The sequence below is a fragment of the Acinonyx jubatus genome, chromosome D4, assembly GCF_027475565.1.
Source record: "Acinonyx jubatus isolate Ajub_Pintada_27869175 chromosome D4, VMU_Ajub_asm_v1.0, whole genome shotgun sequence".
NCBI lineage: Eukaryota > Metazoa > Chordata > Mammalia > Carnivora > Felidae > Acinonyx > Acinonyx jubatus.
In genome coordinates this window covers 25,761,227-25,782,605 of record NC_069391.1, presented here as the reverse complement: position 1 = coordinate 25,782,605, position 21,379 = coordinate 25,761,227, and the positions used below count along the sequence as shown (strand labels likewise).

Here is a 21,379-nt window from a genome sequence, read left to right as displayed (position 1 = left end):
AATACGAAAACAATCAGGAAGGACATCAGAAACAAAATGTAGGTAGCAGATGTCCAGATATCATGCACAGAACATACATAAGCAAACAGCAACTTTGATATTAAGGCCCAGGGCAACCAACAAGACCTCACGGATACCACTGAGAGTTGGCGAGATGGAACAGATCCATGGGAACACAGTGATAGAAGGGTGTGCTGAGCACAAAGACCTGTTGGAAGTAGATGGGGCAGCACTGTAGGCTGTGACAACAATAGATTCAGAGGACTCCCTGAACACTTGGATGAAGATGAAAGAAGAGACGGACAGAAGTGACATTTTCATGGAAGCAGAGCTGAGCCACATGGAGGAAATCCACAAAACTGGCAGAGCACACACAGTGGAGATAACATTTGGACCCTTGATTCAGATAAAAGCAGAGTTTTTCACTTTCCTTCCTACAATTTCATGTCCTACAGGGTATAGGAAGGAATAGAAATAATTGTGCTCTGATTCCAACCAATGGGAAGAAGCCATTCATCGGAATGGAAGGGATGGGAACCTGGAAAAATGTGGTCACATCATCTTCAAAGTGGGGCAAGACTGAGCTGGATAAAATGTGTACAGAGGATTTTAGGAAGCTAGACTTCAACACTTTTTTTTTTTAAATATAGGCATAATTCCACAAGTTTTCAAAAGAAGACAAAACCAGGAAGTGCTCAGAAACATGACCCTGGGCAATTCCAATGAGGAGAAAGAAGGTGGGGAGATTCTTAAAAAAAAATCAAAGTGATGGCATAGAACTCTTTAAGCTACGATACAGATTAAATATTTAGAAACATGGAGGCAAATGCTAATGCTACAAGACTGACCTGGAACCACACAAATAGCAGGAACGTTAAAATCCTAGAAGAATCAAAGCACAAAGCATGCAAAAATGGTAAGGACCAGAGAATAGTGTTATGGGACCAAAGGAATTATGATGAGGGATGGCAGAAAGGTTGTATTGTTTCTCAAATGATGTTACGTTCGTTTAGGCTCTGATTAGCACTGTGATTTGAGGCTGAAAACACAAGTGTATGAGTATGGTGAAATCCAAGTCTGGGGAAAATGTTACTGATCCCTTTGGGAATCTAATCTGAGACCAGACGAGGTGGTCCACAGTCTGTGGATCAAGTGGCATACATTTGCCCATCTGCAAACTTTCTTCTTACTATTACTAACGTTATTTCAGCAAGTTGATCTTCAAATTATTGCAGAAGCTACAAGATATCATTCTTTTTGGTCAGAAGAATTTCCTCTAGTTGCATTCTCTCTTTTACTATCAGAGTTTTAAAACTGGATACATCGAGGGGCCCCTGGGTGGCTCAGTTGGTTAAGTGTCCAACTCTTGATTATGGTTCAGGTCATGATTTCACCACTGTGAGCTTGAGCCCTGAGTTGGGCTTCCTGCTGGGTGCAGAGCCTACTTAAGATTCTCCCTCTCCCCCTGCCACTGTAAGTAAGTTACGTAAGTAAATTAATTAATAAAACCAGAAACATCTAATTGAAGGCGTAACACTAACTAGCTACAGAAGGATAGTCCTCAGCAGGATCCTGTTTATTTCTGTAGGCGAAGGAATCTTAATTAAGGTACTCCACCTTTACCAATGAAAACTGAAATATTTGGAGTTTCTTAAAACTTGCCTAGAGTGGTTTCTCTTGAAAGGACTTGCAAAAATGAGTGTCATCTTTTACAATAACTATGGAGTTAGCTCATAATCAATACACCATTTCTTTAAGCTTATTTATTTTGAGCGAGAGAGCATACACACAAGTGGGGGAAGGGGCAGAAAGAAAGGGAGAGAGGGAATCCCAAGCAGGCTCCAAACTGTCAGCATGGAGCCCAACATGGGGTTCAATCTCACAAACCATGAGACCATGACCTGAGCTGAAATCGAGTCAGGCGCTTAACCAACTGGCACCCCTCGATACACCATTTTATGAAGTTCAAGAAGAGGCAAAACTGATCTGTGAGGATATAAATTGTAATAGTGGTTGCCAAGATAGATGGAGCAAGGATAAGATGGAAAGGGACCCTAGTGAACTTGCTAGGATGATGGCATATTCTATTTTTCAACTGGAATGTTGATTACATGGATATATGCATTTGTCAAAACTCATCAAACTGTCACTGTATGTAATTACCCCTGTATAGAATACATAAAAAGAATATAATAAATCTGGGTAGTGAGATGAAGAGAAAAAAGAATGATTTTTCTATGATGACTTGACAGTAATTAAATGAAGTTAACACGGTCAAGGAATCAGAGAAAACTAGAGGCTCAGAACTTAAAATTTAGCAGTGCTCTTGAAGTGGACTTAGGGAAAAGCAAGTTTCACCAATGCCCGTGAGTTAATTTCCCATTGGCAAAGTTTTCCAGATTGTGAAGAAATGGCATCACTACCTTTTGTCCAAGTACCAGTGGTTTACAAACTTCCATGCACATAAATATCACTGTGGGTGCTTGTTAAAAAAGAAGTTTCTGGAGTGCCTGGGTGGCTCAGTAGGTTACGCGTTCGACTTCAGCTCAGGTCATGATCTCATGGTTCATGAGTCTGAGCCCCACGTTGGGCTCTGTGCTGACAGCTAAGGAGCCTGCTTTGGACTCTGTCTCTCTCTCTCTCTCTCTCTCTCTCTCTCTCTCTCTCTCTCTGTCTCTCTCTCTCTCTCTCTCTCTCTCTCACACACACACACACACACACACACACACACACACACACACAAATAAACATTACAAAAAATTTTTTACAAATGTAGTTTCTGGGTCCATACCTGGAAATTATGGCAAGGTAAATCTACGTTAGTGCCTAGGAACCTGCATTTAATAAATACCCTTGGTAAGGTTTTTCTTAATGTTTATTTATTTTTGAGGGAGGGAGGGGCAGAGAGGGATACACAGAATCCAAAACACTCTCCAGGTTCTGAGCTGTCAGCACAGAGCCCGACGTGGGGCTCAAACCTGAGTCGATCATGACCTGAGTCAAAGTCAGACACTCAACTGACTGAGCCACCTAGGCACCCCCCCTTGATGAATCTGAGCAGGAACTACTCATGGACCTACACTTTGAGAAACACTTCATTTGATAATCAAATCATAAAACTGGCTACTACTTCCTCTAACTTCAGGCTCTCCAGGCAACATTCTGATAATAAGGCATTTTTCCATGCCTTCACAGAAAAAAATATGTTGCTTCACAGAAAACATGTATTCCAGCTCGTGTGACAGCACTCTTTCTCATTCTAAATAATAAATAGGCATTGGTTTTGTAGTTACAGTTTGGTGACCTTGGTAAATATTGACTTGCCCCTTATAAATGGATGTGCTTACCACGTGATACGGAAAAATTGTGCTTCTTGAATTGTGAGAAACAGAAATGTGATGTGTGCCAAATTTACTGAGATAAAGGGTATTTCCAAAAGTTCCTCTTTAAAGAATACCTATGCCTGACATCATTATGGCCGTTACGTTCTCTCTTTTTTCTAATTAATAAACTTTATTCTTTTAGAGCAGTTTTAGGCACACAGCAAAATGAAGTAGGAAGTACAGAGAGTTCCCATATATCCCCTATCCTCCCCGCCAACACAATGTTCCCACTATGGACATTCTGTACCTCGGCTGTATATTTGTTATGTTCAATGATGCTACGCTGACACATCGTTATTACTCAAAGTTCATAGCATAAGTCAGGGTTCACTCTGTGTCGTACATTTTAAGGGTTCTGACAAATGTTATGTTCTTTTAAGCAATTGAACTTAACAATAAGCATCTGTAAATTAATTTTTCATTCTAAACCTAATTCAATGGATTTTTCAATGATTTGTGTTGTGGTTTTCTGAGTCTAAATAAATGTTCATTACTGACATTTTGGAAAGTGGGAACATATAAAAAAAATTACCAGTTATTCTACCACTCTGGGCTCACCACTGTGAATACTCGAATTTTTTTCTTCAAGTCATTATTCTATCTTTACGTACACGTATTTTTAAATTTTTTTTTAAATTTTTTAAAATTTTATTTATTTTGAGAGAGACAAGTCAGTGCGAGCTGGGAAGGGGCAGAGAGAGGGACAGAGAGGGAATCCCAAGCAGGCTCTGCACTGTCAGCACAGAGCCCAACGTGGAGCTCAAACTCATGAACCGCAAGATCATGACCTGAGCTGAAACCAAGAGTCAGACGCTTAACTGACAGAGCCATCCAGGTGCCTCTATGTACATGTATTTATCATGGTGGTGGTAATGGTTGTTGTTTATTTATTTATAAAACTGGGATTATACTATATAAACATCTCCTAACATTGCATCATTGTATCATATTTTAATAATATTAACTCTCCTCTTATCTGATTTTCATCTTTCTTTTTGTATTTATCACCACCTTACATATTTGTTTGCCTGTTTTTTGTCCCTTCCTGAATGAGTGTTCCAGGATAGTAGTTATTCCATGAGAGAGTTCTGCTCACTATGAAAAGCCAGTATCTATAATAGTATCTGACACACGTTATTCATATATATTTGCAGAATGAATGAATACATGAATAAGTGGCATTTTATTCTATCAGTAAATATGCTCCAAAATCATGGTTTATAATGCTTAAGCAGTCATATACAATGTACCTTGTTGAATGCTCTCCTAGCATTCAACAGTAAGGCCACTTCCACCTTCCCATTTTTATTATTATAATTAATAATGATATGTCCATCTAACTTACAAAAGGGAGTTCTTTTTTCTGAATATTTCCCTAGGACAAATACCCAGAAATAGAGTTATTCTGTCAAAAATTATTTAAAAATTTTTTTTAAGTTTATTCATTTATTTTTGAGGGAGAGAGAGAACAAGCAGGGAAGGGACAGAGACAGAGGAAGACACAGAATCTGAAGCGGGCTCCAGGCTCTGAGCTGACAGCAGAGAGCCTGATGCAGGGCTCAAACCCATGAACCACCAGATCATGACCTGAGCTAAAGTCAGATGCTTAACCAACTGAGCCACCCAGGCACCCCCCAAAATTATAAAAAAATCTTAAAGACCGTTTCACGTATTGCCAGCTTCCAAGAGTGTGTAGGGGACCAGAATATGCCACTCCAAAATACACCACTTTGGCATAAGGATTATTATGAGCTGGAGGCAAAACTGACAGAGGCAGAAAGAAGCCTACCTGGAGCTTCCCTTATCTAACTAAAAGCAGGAACTTCTGAGAAATGAGGACTGCCATAACTCACCTCTCCCAGGGAAGTTTTATAGCCATGAAAAGGACAGAAAGCCAACACTGAGATGGACCTCCACGAACAAACCTTACTCCATTAGTTTCCCCCAAATATTTACCTTCCCACAGTTGGTCACCCTTAGAAGCCTACAGCCCTTTTCCTTTATCCTGTCACTTCTCTATGAATTTACTGTGCTTTGCTAAGATGCCATATAAGCCCAAGTTCTAACCACCTCTTTGAGTTATTTATCACTGAGTTCTCCTACATGTATGTGCAACGTATGTGTTAATAAAATTCTTTTGTTTTTCTCTTGTGAATTTGTCTTTAGTTGGTCTAATCTGCAAGGGCCCAGCCAACGACCCTAAGATGGACAGAGGAAAAAAGCTCTTTTCCTTCCCTATAAGTGTAAAAGAGGAAGCTGACACGACTTTTAAAGGCTTAGATCCAAATGGCACAGCATTACTCTCACTGATGTACTGGTTAAAGTCCAGCTTTGATATGGCAGGGACTATACAAGCACATGAGTGCCAACAAGCCTAGTTCACTGGGAACATTTCTGTGCAACTATTACATCACCCTTTTTGGTTTCCCAGAGTTCTTATGGCTTTTCTTTCTTTTTTTTTTTTTTTAAATATATGAAATGGATTGTCAAATTGGTTTTCATACAACACCCAGTGCTCATCCCTTATGGCTTTTCTTTTGATTGTATTATTTCAAAAAGATTTGGAGAAGTGAAAAAAAAAGTATTCTTCATTATAATTCACCATATTCAAAGTAGAAGTTGAGTATTTGCTTTGAAAATGGCTATGTACTTTATTTTTTGGTATTTATATTATTCTCTCTCTCTCTCTATATATATATATATATGTATGTATTATGTAATACATTTACAATAATCCTCATTCTCCAATCCCATCAATATCACTTAATTGAAAAAGTAATTTTTCTTTGAGAATGAAATCCCTTAGAATAAGAATATATTAAATTCCATAATTAAAAAAAATTTTTTAAATGCCTATTATGAGTTGGTCTTACAATTAAGATGCACAGTAATATTTTCAATTCAATTCAATAGTCAGTAACCACAAAGCATTTATTTTTTTTAAAGCATATTGAGCTCTTATTAAATACATGGTATGTAAGGGATATAAACAATTATAAGACACAGTGCTGTCTTCAAGGGACCTTGCAATATGGAAAATTATCAAATGTAATAAAAATGAACATCTAGTATCCACATGCAAAAGAAGGAAATTGGCCCCTCTATAACACCGTATGCAAATGAGACTCAAAATGGATCAAAGACCTAAACATAAGATCCAAAACTACAAAACTTCTGGAAGAACACATAGGGGAAGCCTTCATGACATTGGATGTGATGATGATTTCTTGGACATGACACCAAGAGCACAAGCTACCAAAGGAAAAATACACTGGACTGCATGAAAATGAGAGTTTTGTGCATCAAAGTACACTGGTATGGTCTAAATGTTTGCGTTCCCTCAAAATTCACATGTTGAAATCCTGACCCCCAAGGTGATTGTATTAGGAGGTGGGGCCTCTGGGATATGATGAGATCATCAAGGCAGAGCCCTCATGAATGAGATTACTGTCCTGATTATAAAAGGGACTCCAGAGACAGCCCTCATCCCTACTGCCATGTAAGGACACTACAGAAAGACGGCCGGCCATCTATGTACCAGGAAGAGGGCTCTCACCATCCACTGAACCTGCCAGCACCTTGATCTTGGACTCCCCAGCCTCCAGAACTGTGAGAAATAAATTTCCTTTGTTTATGAACTACCTAGTTTGCAGTATTTTGTTATAGTGGCCTGAATAGACTAAGACAGACACTGTTAATAGAACTAAAAGGCAACTCACAGGAGAAAATATTTCCAGATCACTTATCTGATAAAGGATTAACATCCAGAATACATAAAGAACTCCTATATATTGCTGTTGACAACAAAAAACACCCCAATTCAAAAATGGGCAAAGGAATTGAATAGATATTTCTCCAAAGAAGATATGTGAATGGCCATGAAGCAATGAAAAGACACTCATCACTAATCATTAAGGAAATGCATATCAAAACCACAATGTGATACCACCTCACACCTGTTAGAATGGTTATTATTAAAACAAACAAAACAAAACAGAAACAAAATGAAACAGAAAAAAAACAAGTGTTGGCAAGGATGTGGAACAATTGAAACCCTTGCGCATGGCTGGCAGAAATGTAAAATGGTGCAGCCACCACAGAAAATGGTATGGCCGTTCTTCAAAAAATTCAACATAAAAATATCACTTCACCCAGTAATTCTACTTCTGGTTATATACCCAAAAGGATTCAAAGCAGAGATTTGAATAGATATTTGTACATCCATGTTCACAGCAGCATTATTCACAATAGCCAAAAGGTAGAAAAGAAAGCAAATGTCCATCAGATGAATGGAAAAACAAAATACGGTATATACCTACAAAGGAATATTTTTCAGCCTTGAAAAGGAGGGAAATTCTGGTGAACTTTGAAGAAATTATGCTAAATGAAATAAACGAGACACAAAAGGACAAATATTGTACGATCCCATTGATATTATATACCGAGAGTAGTCAAAGTCATAGAAGCACAAAGTAGAAGGGTGGTTCCAGGGACTGCGAAGGGAAGGAACGGAGAGTTGGTTACTGGGCACAGAGTTTCCATTTGGGAAAATGAAAAGGTTCTGGAGATAGATGGTGAAGATGGTTGCACACAATGTGAGTGTGCCTAATGTCTCTGAACTGTACATTTAAAAATGGTTAAAATGGTAAATTTTGTTTTACATATTTTACCACAATAAAAAAAATAAACATAGAATAGAAAGTGATAAATGCTAAAAAGGCACAAGTAACCTTTCCCTAGGGTTTTCTTCAGACATGGTATCTAAGATTTCAATCCTATTTCCACCCTGATTCTTCTTACCCGCCTCCCCACATCTGCTTTATTTGTCCTTATCACCATCTAATATTCTATAAATTTATCTTTATTTTTATTGTCTGCTTTCCTCCTTAGAATGTAAGCTCCATAAAGGTAGAAATCTTTGCCTAATTTATTCACTGCTTTATCTGCAGTGACTTGAACACACAGTAAATGCTCAGTAAACATTTGTTGAATGAGTAGACGAAGTGTTGAGGCAATTGAAAAGAAAGAAAAATAATTAACTGGGGCACCTGGTTGGCTCAGTCCGTTGACCATCCGACTTAGGGTCGGTCACGATCTCACGCCTCATGGGTTCAAGCCCCATGTGGGGCTATGTGCTGACAGCTCAGAGCCTGGAGCCTGCTTCGGATTCTGTGTGTCTCTCTCTCCCTCCCCCCACTTGTGCTCTGTCTCTATCTCTCTCTCTCTCAAAAATGAATAAACATTTAAAAAAAAAAAAGAAAAATAATTTACTGAGCATTTAAAGGAAATACTCGAAGAGAACAGGGAATTAAATGTACTTTTAAGGATGAGCGGGATTTGAATCCATGAAAGGCACAAGTGATTTGCCCATCACAATGGCAAAAAGAGAAAATAACAGAGCCTGTTAAGTGTTGGCTGGGAGCGGGGAACTAGTAATCTCAAACAGTGTTGATAGGAACATACGTTGACACAGCAATTTGGATAGAATTTTGGTGGGGTCTATTAAATTTAAAATACACAATGTCTAGGACCCAGCAACCGCACTTCTTTGCATCTTTCATAGAAAAATTCTTAGACATGTGCACAGAGGAGGAAAACTGAAGCATAGCAAGATTAAGTAACTTGATCAGGGTCATCTCATAATTGACATGAGGGTTAAAAGTTAATCTAGCAGGCATTTAGAAAAACACCTGGCACATAATAAGCACTATTAATTGTATTTTCCCATGCATTTTCTGTATAAACCTTGTATGCTTTTGCTTAATTGGATCATAATGCTTTGTTTTCCAATTTGTGAGTAATTTATACATTAAGGATATTAAATTTGTCACATGTTGGAAATATTTTTCAGTTGGTTGCATGCTTTTTATTCTGTTCACATTGTTACTGCATGATGACATCATAAAATCTTTATGTAGTCAATTCTATTAGTTATTTATAATTTTATACATAGCTGGTTTATATATAAGGTAGAAACTATAAAACCAATTTCATGTAACAATAAATACTCGAGAAAAGAGGTATCAGTGGGACAACTGCTATATGAACTTCAAACACTTTGGGTCCTGGGGCTCTTCTTAATTAATATAGTGCAACAATTCTGCAAAAACATAGGCAGGCATATATTACAAAACCACAAATAATAAACATGGGTCCAGGAGAAAGGAATGTACACTTCCCATTGAAAGATTTAAAAAACATGCTTTTTAAATGCTCTAAAGTTTCTTCAGAGAAGCTTATAGAATTATATTAACTTACTCATGGTTTCCTTTAAAACAATATTCTAGTTCTCATAAAATTTTCAGAACATTTGGCCAATATACAGATCAGATAACCAATTGTGAAAGAGAGAGAGAGAGAGAGAGAGAGAGAGAGAGAGAGAGAGAGAACTGAAAAGACACTGAGTCCCTGTGCCCATCTTTCCCACCCTACCTAGAGTCAATCAAGCCACACTGCCTTCCTGGAGCCTGCCCCAATCCCAGCACTCTACACAGTTACTTGTTTGTTTCCCCCAGTAACCTCCTAAGGGCAGAGACAGAGCCTCGCTAGACCTGTGTAGGGCCTGGCATATAATTGTTTCCCAATGAATACTGGAGAATAAATGATAATAAGCTCATTAGCAAATAAACATGATTTCAACAAAAAGCCAGCTCTGATTTTTAGCTCCAAAGACAAGTCAGGTATATTTGAAATAAATCATAAATTAAAATCAACTTTAGCTAGAAATGAAAAAACCTGTTGAATGAGAAAAAAACAACATTGAGCTGGGAAAAACGAGAAAACAAAAGAACCCAAACTGTTTAAACACACTGAACTTTAGCAAAAGATCTATTTCACAATTTATTGCTAACGGTTTTTCTAGTCTTGCAAAACTAATGGGAAAATCAGTTCAAATGAGAAAAAGGAATGTTGGGTTGTGTAAATAATACTGTTTAAACATAAAACATGTGAATGCCAGGCCTTTGCCCCACTGGTTGGCTGACTACACCGTTAAATCAACTTTTCAAGTCATAGTTAGATAGCTAAGCTGAGAAAAGTAGTTTTGGAGATAATGTGTATAAAAGTTGAAATTCTAGAGGTTAAAAACCACCTATATGGCTAAAGGGCTTTCCAAAAGGTTGTTACAAATTGTAAACTCACTAGTAAACTATGGAAACACTTTTCCCATATACTTTTGATATTTTTGGAGGTTACTAAGTCTTAATTGTTAATTTTAACACAAAAGTGTCACCTTTGTTTTAATTTGCCTTTATTCCTGGGAGGCTCAATTTTCTTCTTTTTCTGTTCCAGGTACTTTTCCTGATGTTTAAAGAATGTGAGTGACAAAACAAAGATCCCTGTCATCTAGCAGGGGAGACAGACACTACACAAGAAACACAACAGATAAAGTTGCATGTAAGAAAACAGTTAATTTAATAGGGAAAAAAAGGAAAGCAGAGTAAGGGGCATGGGGAATGCTGGATGGGGAAGCGTGGGGCATTATCATTATGTCATATTAAATAAGATGATAAAAGGGACAGGGTAGGTTTCACTAAGAAGATGAAATTCGAACAAAGATTGTAGTAGGTGAAGGAGAGGGCAGATATCTATCTACAGAAGAGTGTTTCAGGGAGAGAACAAAAGACCCAGGTGGGAGTGGATCTGGCCAGTTCAAGGGACAGTAAGGGGGCCAGTGCAGCGGGAGCACAGTGAAGTCAGGGAATTATGTAGCTAATAAAGTCAGAAAAGTAATGAGGAGGAAGGAGGAAGGGCATTGTAAAGACTTGGGGTTTTACTGACTGAAGTGGGGAGTCATTACAGAGTTTTGAGTGTAAACGAACTGACCTGGGTATTGTAGTTAAAATAGACTTTTAGGAGGCAAGAGTAGAAACATGATGGGCACATAAATGGGTGACTGTGGTGGCAGAGATGGAGACTAGGCATGACCTTGCTGTAAGGCTGTTCTAGCTATCATCACCTCTGAATATCCAAACTGCCAGAAAGATTAGTGTTTAATTCTTGGTATGGTACTATTCTCTGAAGGATCAACCAGGCAGTTGGTGGCAAGTTGACGATCTTGGGCCCTGTGCATACCGGGGGTCAATTTGTCCTCATAAGAATAGACATTTATTCTTGGTATACGTTTACATCTCCTGCCAGCAGAGCTTTAGCCTGTAGCACTGTACAGGAGTTTACAGAGCACCTGATCCATAAACACGGAACCTCCATGCATCATAGCATCCAACCAGTGACCCACTTCGTACTGGAGGTCTAGGAGTGATCTCATGATCATAGGACCCATTGGTCTTTTCATATACCACCCTCTGCAGAGGAGCCAACCCGAGAGAGCAATGGAATGACTTGCTGATGGTACAACTGAAGTAACATCTCAGACGGAATACTGTGCAAGATCAGGGTTTCATTCTCCAGAATGCAATCTATACACTGAATCAGAGAAGCCTATAGGGCACTGTTTCCCCAGTAGGAAGACTATTTGGGTCCAGGAACCAAGGTAGGGAAACAGGAGTGGTCCCATTTACCAATCCCAGTGACCTACTGGGTACCTTTCTGCCCCCCTGGAGGGCCACCCTACAGAAGCAATGACCTTGTAATAAAGAGCACTACCAACCACAAAGAATAAATTCCCTAACTTCACTCTCTTTGCTCACTCCTATCTCCTGCAGGGACTCCCAGGAAGTCAGTTGTGGTAGTCCACATAGGTCAGCCTTCTTGGAGCCAATTGCTGAGGAAAGAAGAGGGAAGAAAGAATGATGGGAGGAAAAGGAATGACAGGTATCTGGCACATTCTCTATAGCAACTCTACTTTTCTGAACACTATTGATCCTCTTCATGTGCTTTTTGTTTTTATTTCTTTTAATTTTTTAAAGTTTATTTATTAGTTTTGAAAGAGAGCATGCGCGAGTAGGGGAGGCTCAGAGAGAGAAGGAGAAAATCCCAAGCAGGCTCCTCTGTCAGCGCACAGCCCAATGTGGGGCTCGGACACATGAACTGTGAGATCATGCCTGAGCCTAAATCAAGAGCTGGATACTTAACTGACTGAGCCATGCAGGTGCCCCAAACCTCTTCATGTGTTTTTTAAAAAATAGCACTTATCACCTGATTGTAGATATCTTTGATTTTTACTTCTTTATCTATTATCCCACTAGAATATAAACTCCATGAGGGGGACTTTGTTTTGTTCCCTATTGTATCCACAGCACCCAGAACAGTTCCTGGCATGGAGAGAGTCTCAACAACTATTTGCTGAATGAATAGCTTGAAGTCTGGCATTTTTGCCGTAAGTCAGCGGTTGCTAAATCTCTGCTTGCTCATCTACTTCTCTGAAATCATTTGACTGATTTCCAAAAATGAAAGCAAAATTACCAACCTTGTTATCAAGTATTTGGAATTAACAACTCCTACCCATCTTTTTATCCTGCACAATAGCTCTTGAAGAAGGCCTTTATCCTACAAGGCCTTACTCATGAGCAAACTCACCTCAGTGGCCTTTACACGGACAGTTGGGGAGTGAGGTCCTATCATCTATCATGTGAACTGTGGGACTCTGAGTAAAGGCAACTACATCTTCCAAGGAGGCATACAGCCTGTCCAACCTGTGCTATTGGGCCAAGAGTGGTTATGCCTGGCATACAGTTTTTCCAGAAATTAAAAGAAAACAAAAACAACCTTATATCTGAACACTGGACTTTAGAAAATGTATCAGGTGACTCTTTCAATTGGCATTTAAAATCTACTGTTGCCACAACTATTTGAAAGAATATATTCTCATATATGTATCTAGAAAATTTCTAAAGACCCTCAAAACGGTGGTTATTTCTAGATATTTCTAGAATATTTCTAAATCAATATTTCTAAATATCTATTTATTTTGCCACAAGCAAAAGATTTTTTAAAAAATATACTCCAATATATGGAGAGGCATTTCTCACTGCCCTTTTACTTCCGATGGATAACAGCAGTTGTAGCAGGAAAGGTTTTAATTATAACAAATAAATACAATAAATAAAAGTATAATAAATTTAATATAATAAAAGGTTATGTTATAACAAAGTAAGTTATAACTTCATATTATAAGTGAATGAATTTATAATAAAATATAAAAAAACTACAATAAATTATAAAATGTTTTCACAGACTTTCTTACAACTATTTAAATTTCAACTAAAATGACTGTTAACTAAAGTTCCTTCACCATTTTTTCAGCCAATGCATATTGAGCATTCACATTGCACTATACTTTAAAGATACCATTATGAGCAAGATTGACACAACACCTGGCCTCATGGAGCTTACAAATGAGTTGGGAGTCAGTCAACATACACTACTGAGCACCTACTGTGTTCCAGGCACTGTTCTAGGTGCTTGGGAAAGACCATGAGTAAGGCAAATGAGTTCCTGCCCCTAAAATACAGAGATGGGAAGCGAGTAGTATTGTGAGACAGGCCATAAACAGGTTGAAGAAATAATAATTTCAAGTAGGTCCATGAAAAAACTTAAGCCAGGGTAATGTTGCACCTATCTCACATAGTTTTGTTGGGGCCCAAATGAAATTATCCACATAAACAGAGTAGGATGGAGCCTCACCTAGAGGGTTATTATACGTTTATTATAGATCATTGCAGTTTTTGGAGAAATGCTCTCCAAGGAAGTAAAATAGGACCTGCAATCTGAATGATGAAAAGGAGTTAACCATTCAAAGATGTAGGAAGAGAGTTTCAGGCTGAAGTGACCATTACTGCAAACTGCAGAGGTGAGAACCAGCTTAGCCTGCTTGGAGCATGAAAGAAAGCTGGTGCAGAGGAATGGCAGTGAATAAGCCAGAGACAGAAGAAAAGAGATGAGGCCAGAGAATCTGGCAGGACTCAGATCATGTGAATTCTTAAAAGCCAGGTAAAGAGTTTGAATTTTATTCTCAAGTGTAATTAGGTATTAAGAATAGATGTGAGGTGTGCCCGGGCGGCTCAGTTGGTTAAGCATCCGACTTTGGCTCAGGTCATGATCTCACAGTTCGTGAGTTCAAACCTCACATCAGGCTCTGTGCTGACAGCTCAGAGCCTGGTGCCTGCTTCGTATTGTGTCTCCCTCTCTCTGCCTCTCTCTCTCTCAAAAATAAACATAAAAAAAAGAATAGATGTGACATGATTTGATTTACGGTTGAAAAGACTACTCTGATTGCTGGGGAGGCTAATGGGGAAAAGAATAGAAGTGGAGAGACCAGTTGGGAGGCAGGTGAAAGATAATGACGGATTAGCCTAAGGCTGTACAATTAGAAATGGTAAAAATGGCTGACTTTGGGATATAATTTGGAGAATAAAGTTGACAGGACTCGATAATGGATTAGATATGGTGGATGGGAAGACAGGAACAAAGGAGAGATTTACCAGGGATGATGACTAGATTTTTGATCTGAGCACCTGGGTAGATACTGGTATCATGAACTAAAATGGGGGAAGACTGGGAGAAAAGCAGGTGTCAGGGGAAAGAGAGGTCCAGACAAAAATCAATGGTTCTGTTTGGTTGTGATAGTCTTCAGAAGGTTGTTATACTCTAAGTGAAGATATTGTTTAGGCAATTGGCTAACTCTGTCTACACTGAAGGGGACAGGTCCAAGCTGGAGGTATTTCAAAACAAAGGACAAGATAAGATCACCTGGTGACCAACAGTGGATATACAGGAATACAGACGGCAGAGGATTAGATATTGAATTACAATACAAGGAGATACGTACTGTGAAAGGGGAAATGCCAGGTCAGTGGAGAAGGAAGTTGGTCAGGGAAAGAAAGTTCCATGGAAGAATTATATCTGAGCGCTAAGATCCAAGAAAAACCAAGCAGGGACATTATATCAGTCAGAATCATGGCACAGAGATGTAATTTGCAACTGGCCACATGGTTAGTGGTATAACTGTTATTTTCCTTTATACTTGAACCACTTTATGTCAAATGTGTACCTTACTGAGAGCAGCCGGACACCTGGAGCAAGTTCTCTGGAGTTATTCTGCTTGGGTTCAAATGCTGCATATGTCACTTACTACGTGGGTGACTCCAGGCACATTACTCAGCATCTCTGCACTCCACTTTTCTTATCTGTAAATGAGCATACTACAAATAGCTAACTACTAAGGTGATGCTTACTATGTTCCTTGTACTAAGTTTTTACATACGTTATTCAACAGCCCCCTCCAAAATCAATGGAGTTGAGTTATTATTATCTGTGCCTTACTGATGAGGGACTGGAAGCACATTTACCCATTCCAATATTTATCGAGTGCCTGCTGTCAGGCACGTTTCTTCACACATCGGTTAACACAACAAAATCCTCGCTTTTGTGCAGTTTCAGTCTGGGGTTTGAGGAAAAGAACGATGATAAACTTAATAAATATGTATATTATCTAGTAATTATAAGATGATAAATGCTATAGAGATAACAGAACAGGATAATAAAGCTAGTGTGGTTACGGTTTTCAGCCGAGTATTAGGGTAGACCTCACTGAGAAGGTGACTTTTGACCAAAGGTTTGAAGGAGGCGAGACAGTGAGTCGCCACTCAAGCATCTGGGTAAAGAGGACTCAGGAGTGGGCACAAGTGCAAAGGCAGGCTCTCAGGCAGGAGCACGTGCCTAGTACCCACCAACCACCCGAGCGCAAGGGAGAGGAGGGAGACGTGGGGAAAGGCAAGGGCTATGTATCCAGTTGCAAGCAGTCTGACTTCTGGGTGACAGCAGCCACTGGACAGTTCCGCCCAGAGGAGTGAAAGAACTTGACCTCCTATATCGGTCCTTCTATTTACGCCCAAGGTCCACCCAGGCAGTGTGGCACAGGGGTCTGCGCTCTCAGGAGTAAAGGATCAGAGTCGTCACCACAGTGGCTCATCCACACGGCAAGCGCCCAGTAAGCGCCGGCCCAGTACCGTGGTTACCACGATCCTTTCACTCAAACCCCGCCTCAACCTACCGCCCTCCTGTTCCCCAGCTCCAGAGCTCGGCTTCCACTTAGCGCGGTCTCCACGTAGCGCTTCCCCGGCTACGGATTGCGCAACTCAGGCAGCCGGGAGGAGCCTGGACGTAGGCGGAGCAGCGACCGGCGGGAGAACGCCCCGGGTGCAGACGCCACAAGGAAGCCCCGACAGCCCTCGAGGCGCCCACTGACTGCGCCTGCGCACGCTCCATCCAGGCCGCCGACATTCCAGAGCCGCAATCCGTCCAGCCCCAATTCCGGGGCGGAGTTCTTGGCTGCGCCTGCGCACAGCCTCGCCGCACCCTACGCCTGCGTGATTAGCCAGCCCGGCCCCATCCCCCAGATTTTTTCGGGTGGGGGAGGGGGCGCGTCTCGGCGAGTCACGTTGATGGCGGCCACCAGCTTGTGGTGAGCTAGCGGATTCTCTGCTTGTCTCGCAGACCCCTCGTGCCTCTTGGACTCAGTGGCTGGCGCCGGGCGTGTGAGGAAGCACGGCGGCCCAAACTCTCGGGGAAGGCCGCAGTCGCGGAGGCAGCGGCGCGGCCCGGGCCCAGGGCTGGGGGAGAGGCCGCTCCGCAGGGCGAATGTGACAAGCCCCCACCCCCACCGCCTTCCTCCCGAGTGCGCTAGGAGCGCGGGCGACCCCGGGGCCCCGCCAGGCCACAGACCCCGCCCAGCGGCCAGCACCCGGAGCAGGCCCGGCAGCGGAGCTGCGCGGCGGCACCATGCTGGTCACCCTGAAGACCCTCCAGCAGCAGACCTTCAAGATCGACATAGACCCCGACGAGACGGTGCGAGCGGTGGGGAGCGCGGGGCCCGGGCAGGGCGGGGGCGGCCGCGCGCGGGCCTCAGGGAGCGCTAGGGGGCCGCCGGGCCTGAGCGGGGGGCGGTGCGGCGGTTCTGTGCGCTGGGCCTGGGCTTCAGCTCCGACCAGGGCCCGGCAGAGCGCCCGATCGAAGAGAGCGCTCAGCACACCCGGGAGTGCGCAGCGAGCGTGGGGCTCGAGCTCCGGGAGCTGGTTAAGGCCTGAGGACTCAGGGCCGCGGCGGCGTGCGGCCCACGCGAGCCTTCGGAGTTGGCCGCAGGCTTTGTGGCAGGAGTAAGGGGAAGCAGTGGCCGGACGCCGAGGCCCTGGTGGCAGATGGCGTGGAGCACACGGCCGCCGGGCACAGGAGGCCTGGGCCCGCGAGCTCTCGGTAGTGGGGCCAGAGGGGGAGGGGAGGTCAAGGCCTCCTCGGTGATGGAGCCGGGCTCTCTGGGTGCTTAGGTGCGGGAGGGAGTTGTAGGCGTCGCCACCACCCCTGCTCGGACCTGGTTAGGCGCTAAGGTCTAGGAGGTGGTAACTGAAGATAATGAGCCTTTTAAAAAAAGCTATCAGGTTCCGTCAGCCGCAGAGCGAAAGGTGAGTGGTGAAAACGAATTATTTGCCTCTTCTCCAGAACTGGTAATCCTTTTATTTGCATATACTATCGTGAATCGTTTAGCCGCAGTTCTCCCGCCACCAGGCCCACACCCATACGTAATTCGCACTTCCAGGCCTGTGTGGTGGTGAAGATTTTTTGCGTTAGAGCCCTTCAAATCCAGGCTCACACTCAACTTCAGGTTAATGACTCCTCTGTGGTAGAAGTCTTCTAATGTAGGTATTGGAAACCCTGCACCCTTCCCCCGGCCCCCAAATAACAGAATTTCAGGGAAGAAAAAAAGAAAATAAAAACTTTGAATCTCTTCTGTCGTCAAACCCACGAACACTTCGAAAGTCCACGTGGTAAATTCTCGTGCCATCGTCTGTATTTGTGACTGCAAGATGTCAGTACAACTTTATGCCAAGAATCTAAAAACGCCACCGGTGTAAATCTATGGCTTTTGTTTTTGAATTGTGGTTCCTTTACGCCATTAAGATTGACATGTTAAGTTTAAACCAGCTACTTTTTAACAATCTATATTTAAAAAAATAGTTGATTCTATTTTTGGTGGAGATCAGGGTTCTTGGTGTTAAATTGACCAGTGCCATTTGTGCCTCTAACTTCTTTGCTATGTACCTGCCTTTCGGAGATGTGAGGATATAATGGTATTTAATTGGTGGTTAGTAAATGAAATCGATCATTAGCAATGGCTGTCTTTGGGTGAGGATATAGTGTTAAGTTTTACCTGTCTCACTTAACCTGAAGTTTTCTGCATCTTCAATTATTTAAGAAACATAGTTTCCAATCTTTGTGGAATTGTGGCACAAAATAATTTTATTTCAATAATATGTAGAAGTATGCTTTCTGATAAATTCTTAAAGTACAGGAGATAGCAATTATAGATGAGTAACTTTTCAGTATCCTGAGTAACTGACAACACCCTGTGGATTGATATTACTAATAAAAGTCAGATTTTTCTTGAATGTTTCTTTATGGCTTAGTGTGTACTAGTAAGTTAAAGGATGAAAGTTAAAGTGTAGCTGTCTGTTTAACGCTTTCAGACAAAACTTTTTATAAAATGTCTATTTGAATTTGGTTCTTTGCAGTAATACTGGTGCCACAGGAACTTTACCAGCTTGTAATGTTCTGAATTAATTCCAGAATTATTGAAGCCTCAAGGAGGTTTTTGTAAATATCTGTGGATTAATTGAAGTTATGCCCTGACTTTCTATAGCTCTACTGGCTGTTCTGTAAGATTTGTAGGCATTTTGTGCATTAATTATTTTAGAGCCAATATTGTTTTTGTATATATTCTTAACTATATTTGCTGTTTACCAGTTTATTTACAAGGGAATGTCTTATGTTACACGAATTATAAATATACGCTTCTAAAAGCGTATTTTTAGAAAGTTCATTGTCATGGAGATTGGCTTTTTCAGCTTTTTGTTGCCATTTTTCTAAATATAATTGTGTTACTATGTATATAAATATAAAAACTAGCATTGTTTGGAGCAAGAAATGAAAACATTTAATCGTTGATATGGAGCATTTACATTAACATGATTTGTAGGATTTCTTTCTTTTCTTTTTTTTAAGATTTCATTTTTAGGTAATCTTTACACCCAGTGTGAAGCTTGAACTTACAACCCCAAGATCAAGAGTCCTGTGCTCCACCAATTGAGCCAGCCAGGAACCCCTTGTAGGATTTCATTTTAGTGGATTTAAATTTCAGAAATGTTTATAGTGATTTTTTTTAATATCTTTATATTTTTAATTTTTTTTAATGTTTATTTTTGAGAAAGAGAGTACAACCAGGGGAAGAGCAGAGAGAGGGAGACACAGAATCCAAAGCAGGCTCCAGGCTCTAGGCTCTGAGCTGTCAGCACAGAGCCTGATACGAGCTTGAACAAACCTTGAGATCACCTGAGCCGAAGTCGGCTGCCTAACCACCCAGATGCCCCTGATATCTATTTTTGATATAGTATTTGAGTAGAATTACTGTAAGGAAAGAAAGGATGAATGTACTATTAATATAGGGAGACTCTAAGTGTCCTGTTTCTAATTTGTGGTGAAAACTAGGTAACCGGGGATATTAGAAATAGATTTTTTAATAAAGCAGAGAAAACAGGATTTTAGTGAGACCTGTAAGGAGATCCACATAAAATGAACAGTTTTTGCTCTCTGAGACTTGTGTTTTGGCTATTCAAAGGTTTGCCCTTGTTTGATGTTTACCTAGAAGGAATTAAGAAAATTAAGTAACTTCAAGTGGCCAATATAGAAAGTCTTAAGAGTTTGAGATGTGCAAGAGCAAAAATAAAGGAAAAAAAAGGACTGGGATATAGGAATCATGAGAGTGATTCATTTGTTGAACATCTATATGTTTAGTGGTCTTTGAGTGGCAGCATTGGAGGAATACAGGCACGTTGGGACAGGGTCTGTCTGGGTCTTCTGGGAGCCTTGCTGACCTAGTGGCTCAATAGCTATAGAGTAGGAGATGTACAAAGTGGAAAAAGGAACAGGATTTGTTTTTAAATTGTTTGTGTTTGCTTTAGTTTTTGAACGCTGAAACTCCTCTCCCTCTTTTTATTTTAATTAAAAAAATTTTTTTTAACATTTATTTATTATTGAGAGACAGACACAGAGTGTGAGCAGGGGAGGGGCAGAGAGAGGGGGAGACACAGAATCTGAAGCACGTTCCAGGCTCTGAGCTGTCAGCACAGAGCCCAAACCTGGGCTTGAAGTCACAAACTGCGGGATCATGACCTGAGCTGAAGTCAGATACTTAACCGACTGAGCCACCCAGGCGCCCCTCCTCTCCATCTTTTTTAACCGCCAAAATTTTCTTGACACTTAATCAGCCATTTTGTACCATTTGTTTGACCGTTACCATGCACTGCCTTTAGTGTTAATCAATGCAAAACAATCTTTTTATTATCACGATAGTAATGCATCCCTTATAAAATATTCAGACAAGATAGAAACAAAATGAGTAGGTTGGATGAGAAGACCATTGCTAAAAGAGAATATTCTTAATTATGTGAAGTTTTGTTTTAAAGAGATGATTTACTGTAAAAAAAAAAAAAACCAGAAATCTAGCATTCTGAGATGTCTAATAGACTGCTGCTTGTATAAAATTCTTTAAAATTTTGAAAGTTGGTGGGGCGCCTGGGTGGCTCAGTTGGTTAAGTGTCCGAATTTGGCTCAGGTCATGAGCTCACGGTTTGTGGGTTCCAGCCCCATGTCGGACTCTATGCTGTCAGTGCGGAGCCTGCTTCAGATCCTCTGTCTCCCTCTCTCTCTGCCCCTTCCCCACTTGGGCTCTATCTGTCAAAAATAAATAAACGTTAGAAAACAACTTCTTTTGAAATTTGGTCATGTGATGGACATTTAGAGGAAAATGGAATACAGTTTTTTTTTAAAGCTCAGATCCAAAGTCACTTAGTTTTTTCTGTTTCGCTATTACTTCAACCCATTGCTTTAACTTGAAAAACCCTTTTGCTATTACTTCAACCCAACCTGGAACAGGTAGATTAGAACAAAACTTGAAATGATTGTAATACGTTGCAGATCTTATTGTATCTGTGAAAAGGTTAACAAGAAAGAATATGTGATATACAGATTTAATCCTTCAATATGCT

The 21,379-nt window shown here is 40.9% G+C and overlaps 1 protein-coding gene and 1 long non-coding RNA gene across 3 annotated transcripts in view; one reads left to right on the top strand and one right to left on the bottom strand.

Annotated features, from left to right (window-relative positions):
- Positions 1 to 16,521, bottom strand: part of LOC113592830 (uncharacterized) — a 45,270-nt gene extending 28,749 nt beyond the window's left edge. For both annotated transcript variants that reach the window (XR_003412779.2, XR_008291050.1), the window contains exon 1: positions 16,336 to 16,521. This is a non-coding gene — a long non-coding RNA (uncharacterized LOC113592830). The remainder of the gene's footprint in view (positions 1 to 16,335) is intronic.
- A 175-nt stretch (positions 16,522 to 16,696) lies between these two features.
- Positions 16,697 to 21,379, top strand: part of RAD23B (RAD23 homolog B, nucleotide excision repair protein) — a 45,739-nt gene continuing 41,056 nt past the window's right edge. Inside the window, exon 1 of the mRNA XM_027034772.2 lies at positions 16,697 to 17,129. Coding sequence (XP_026890573.1) covers positions 17,064 to 17,129 — 66 coding nt within the window. The 5' untranslated portion in view covers positions 16,697 to 17,063. The remainder of the gene's footprint in view (positions 17,130 to 21,379) is intronic.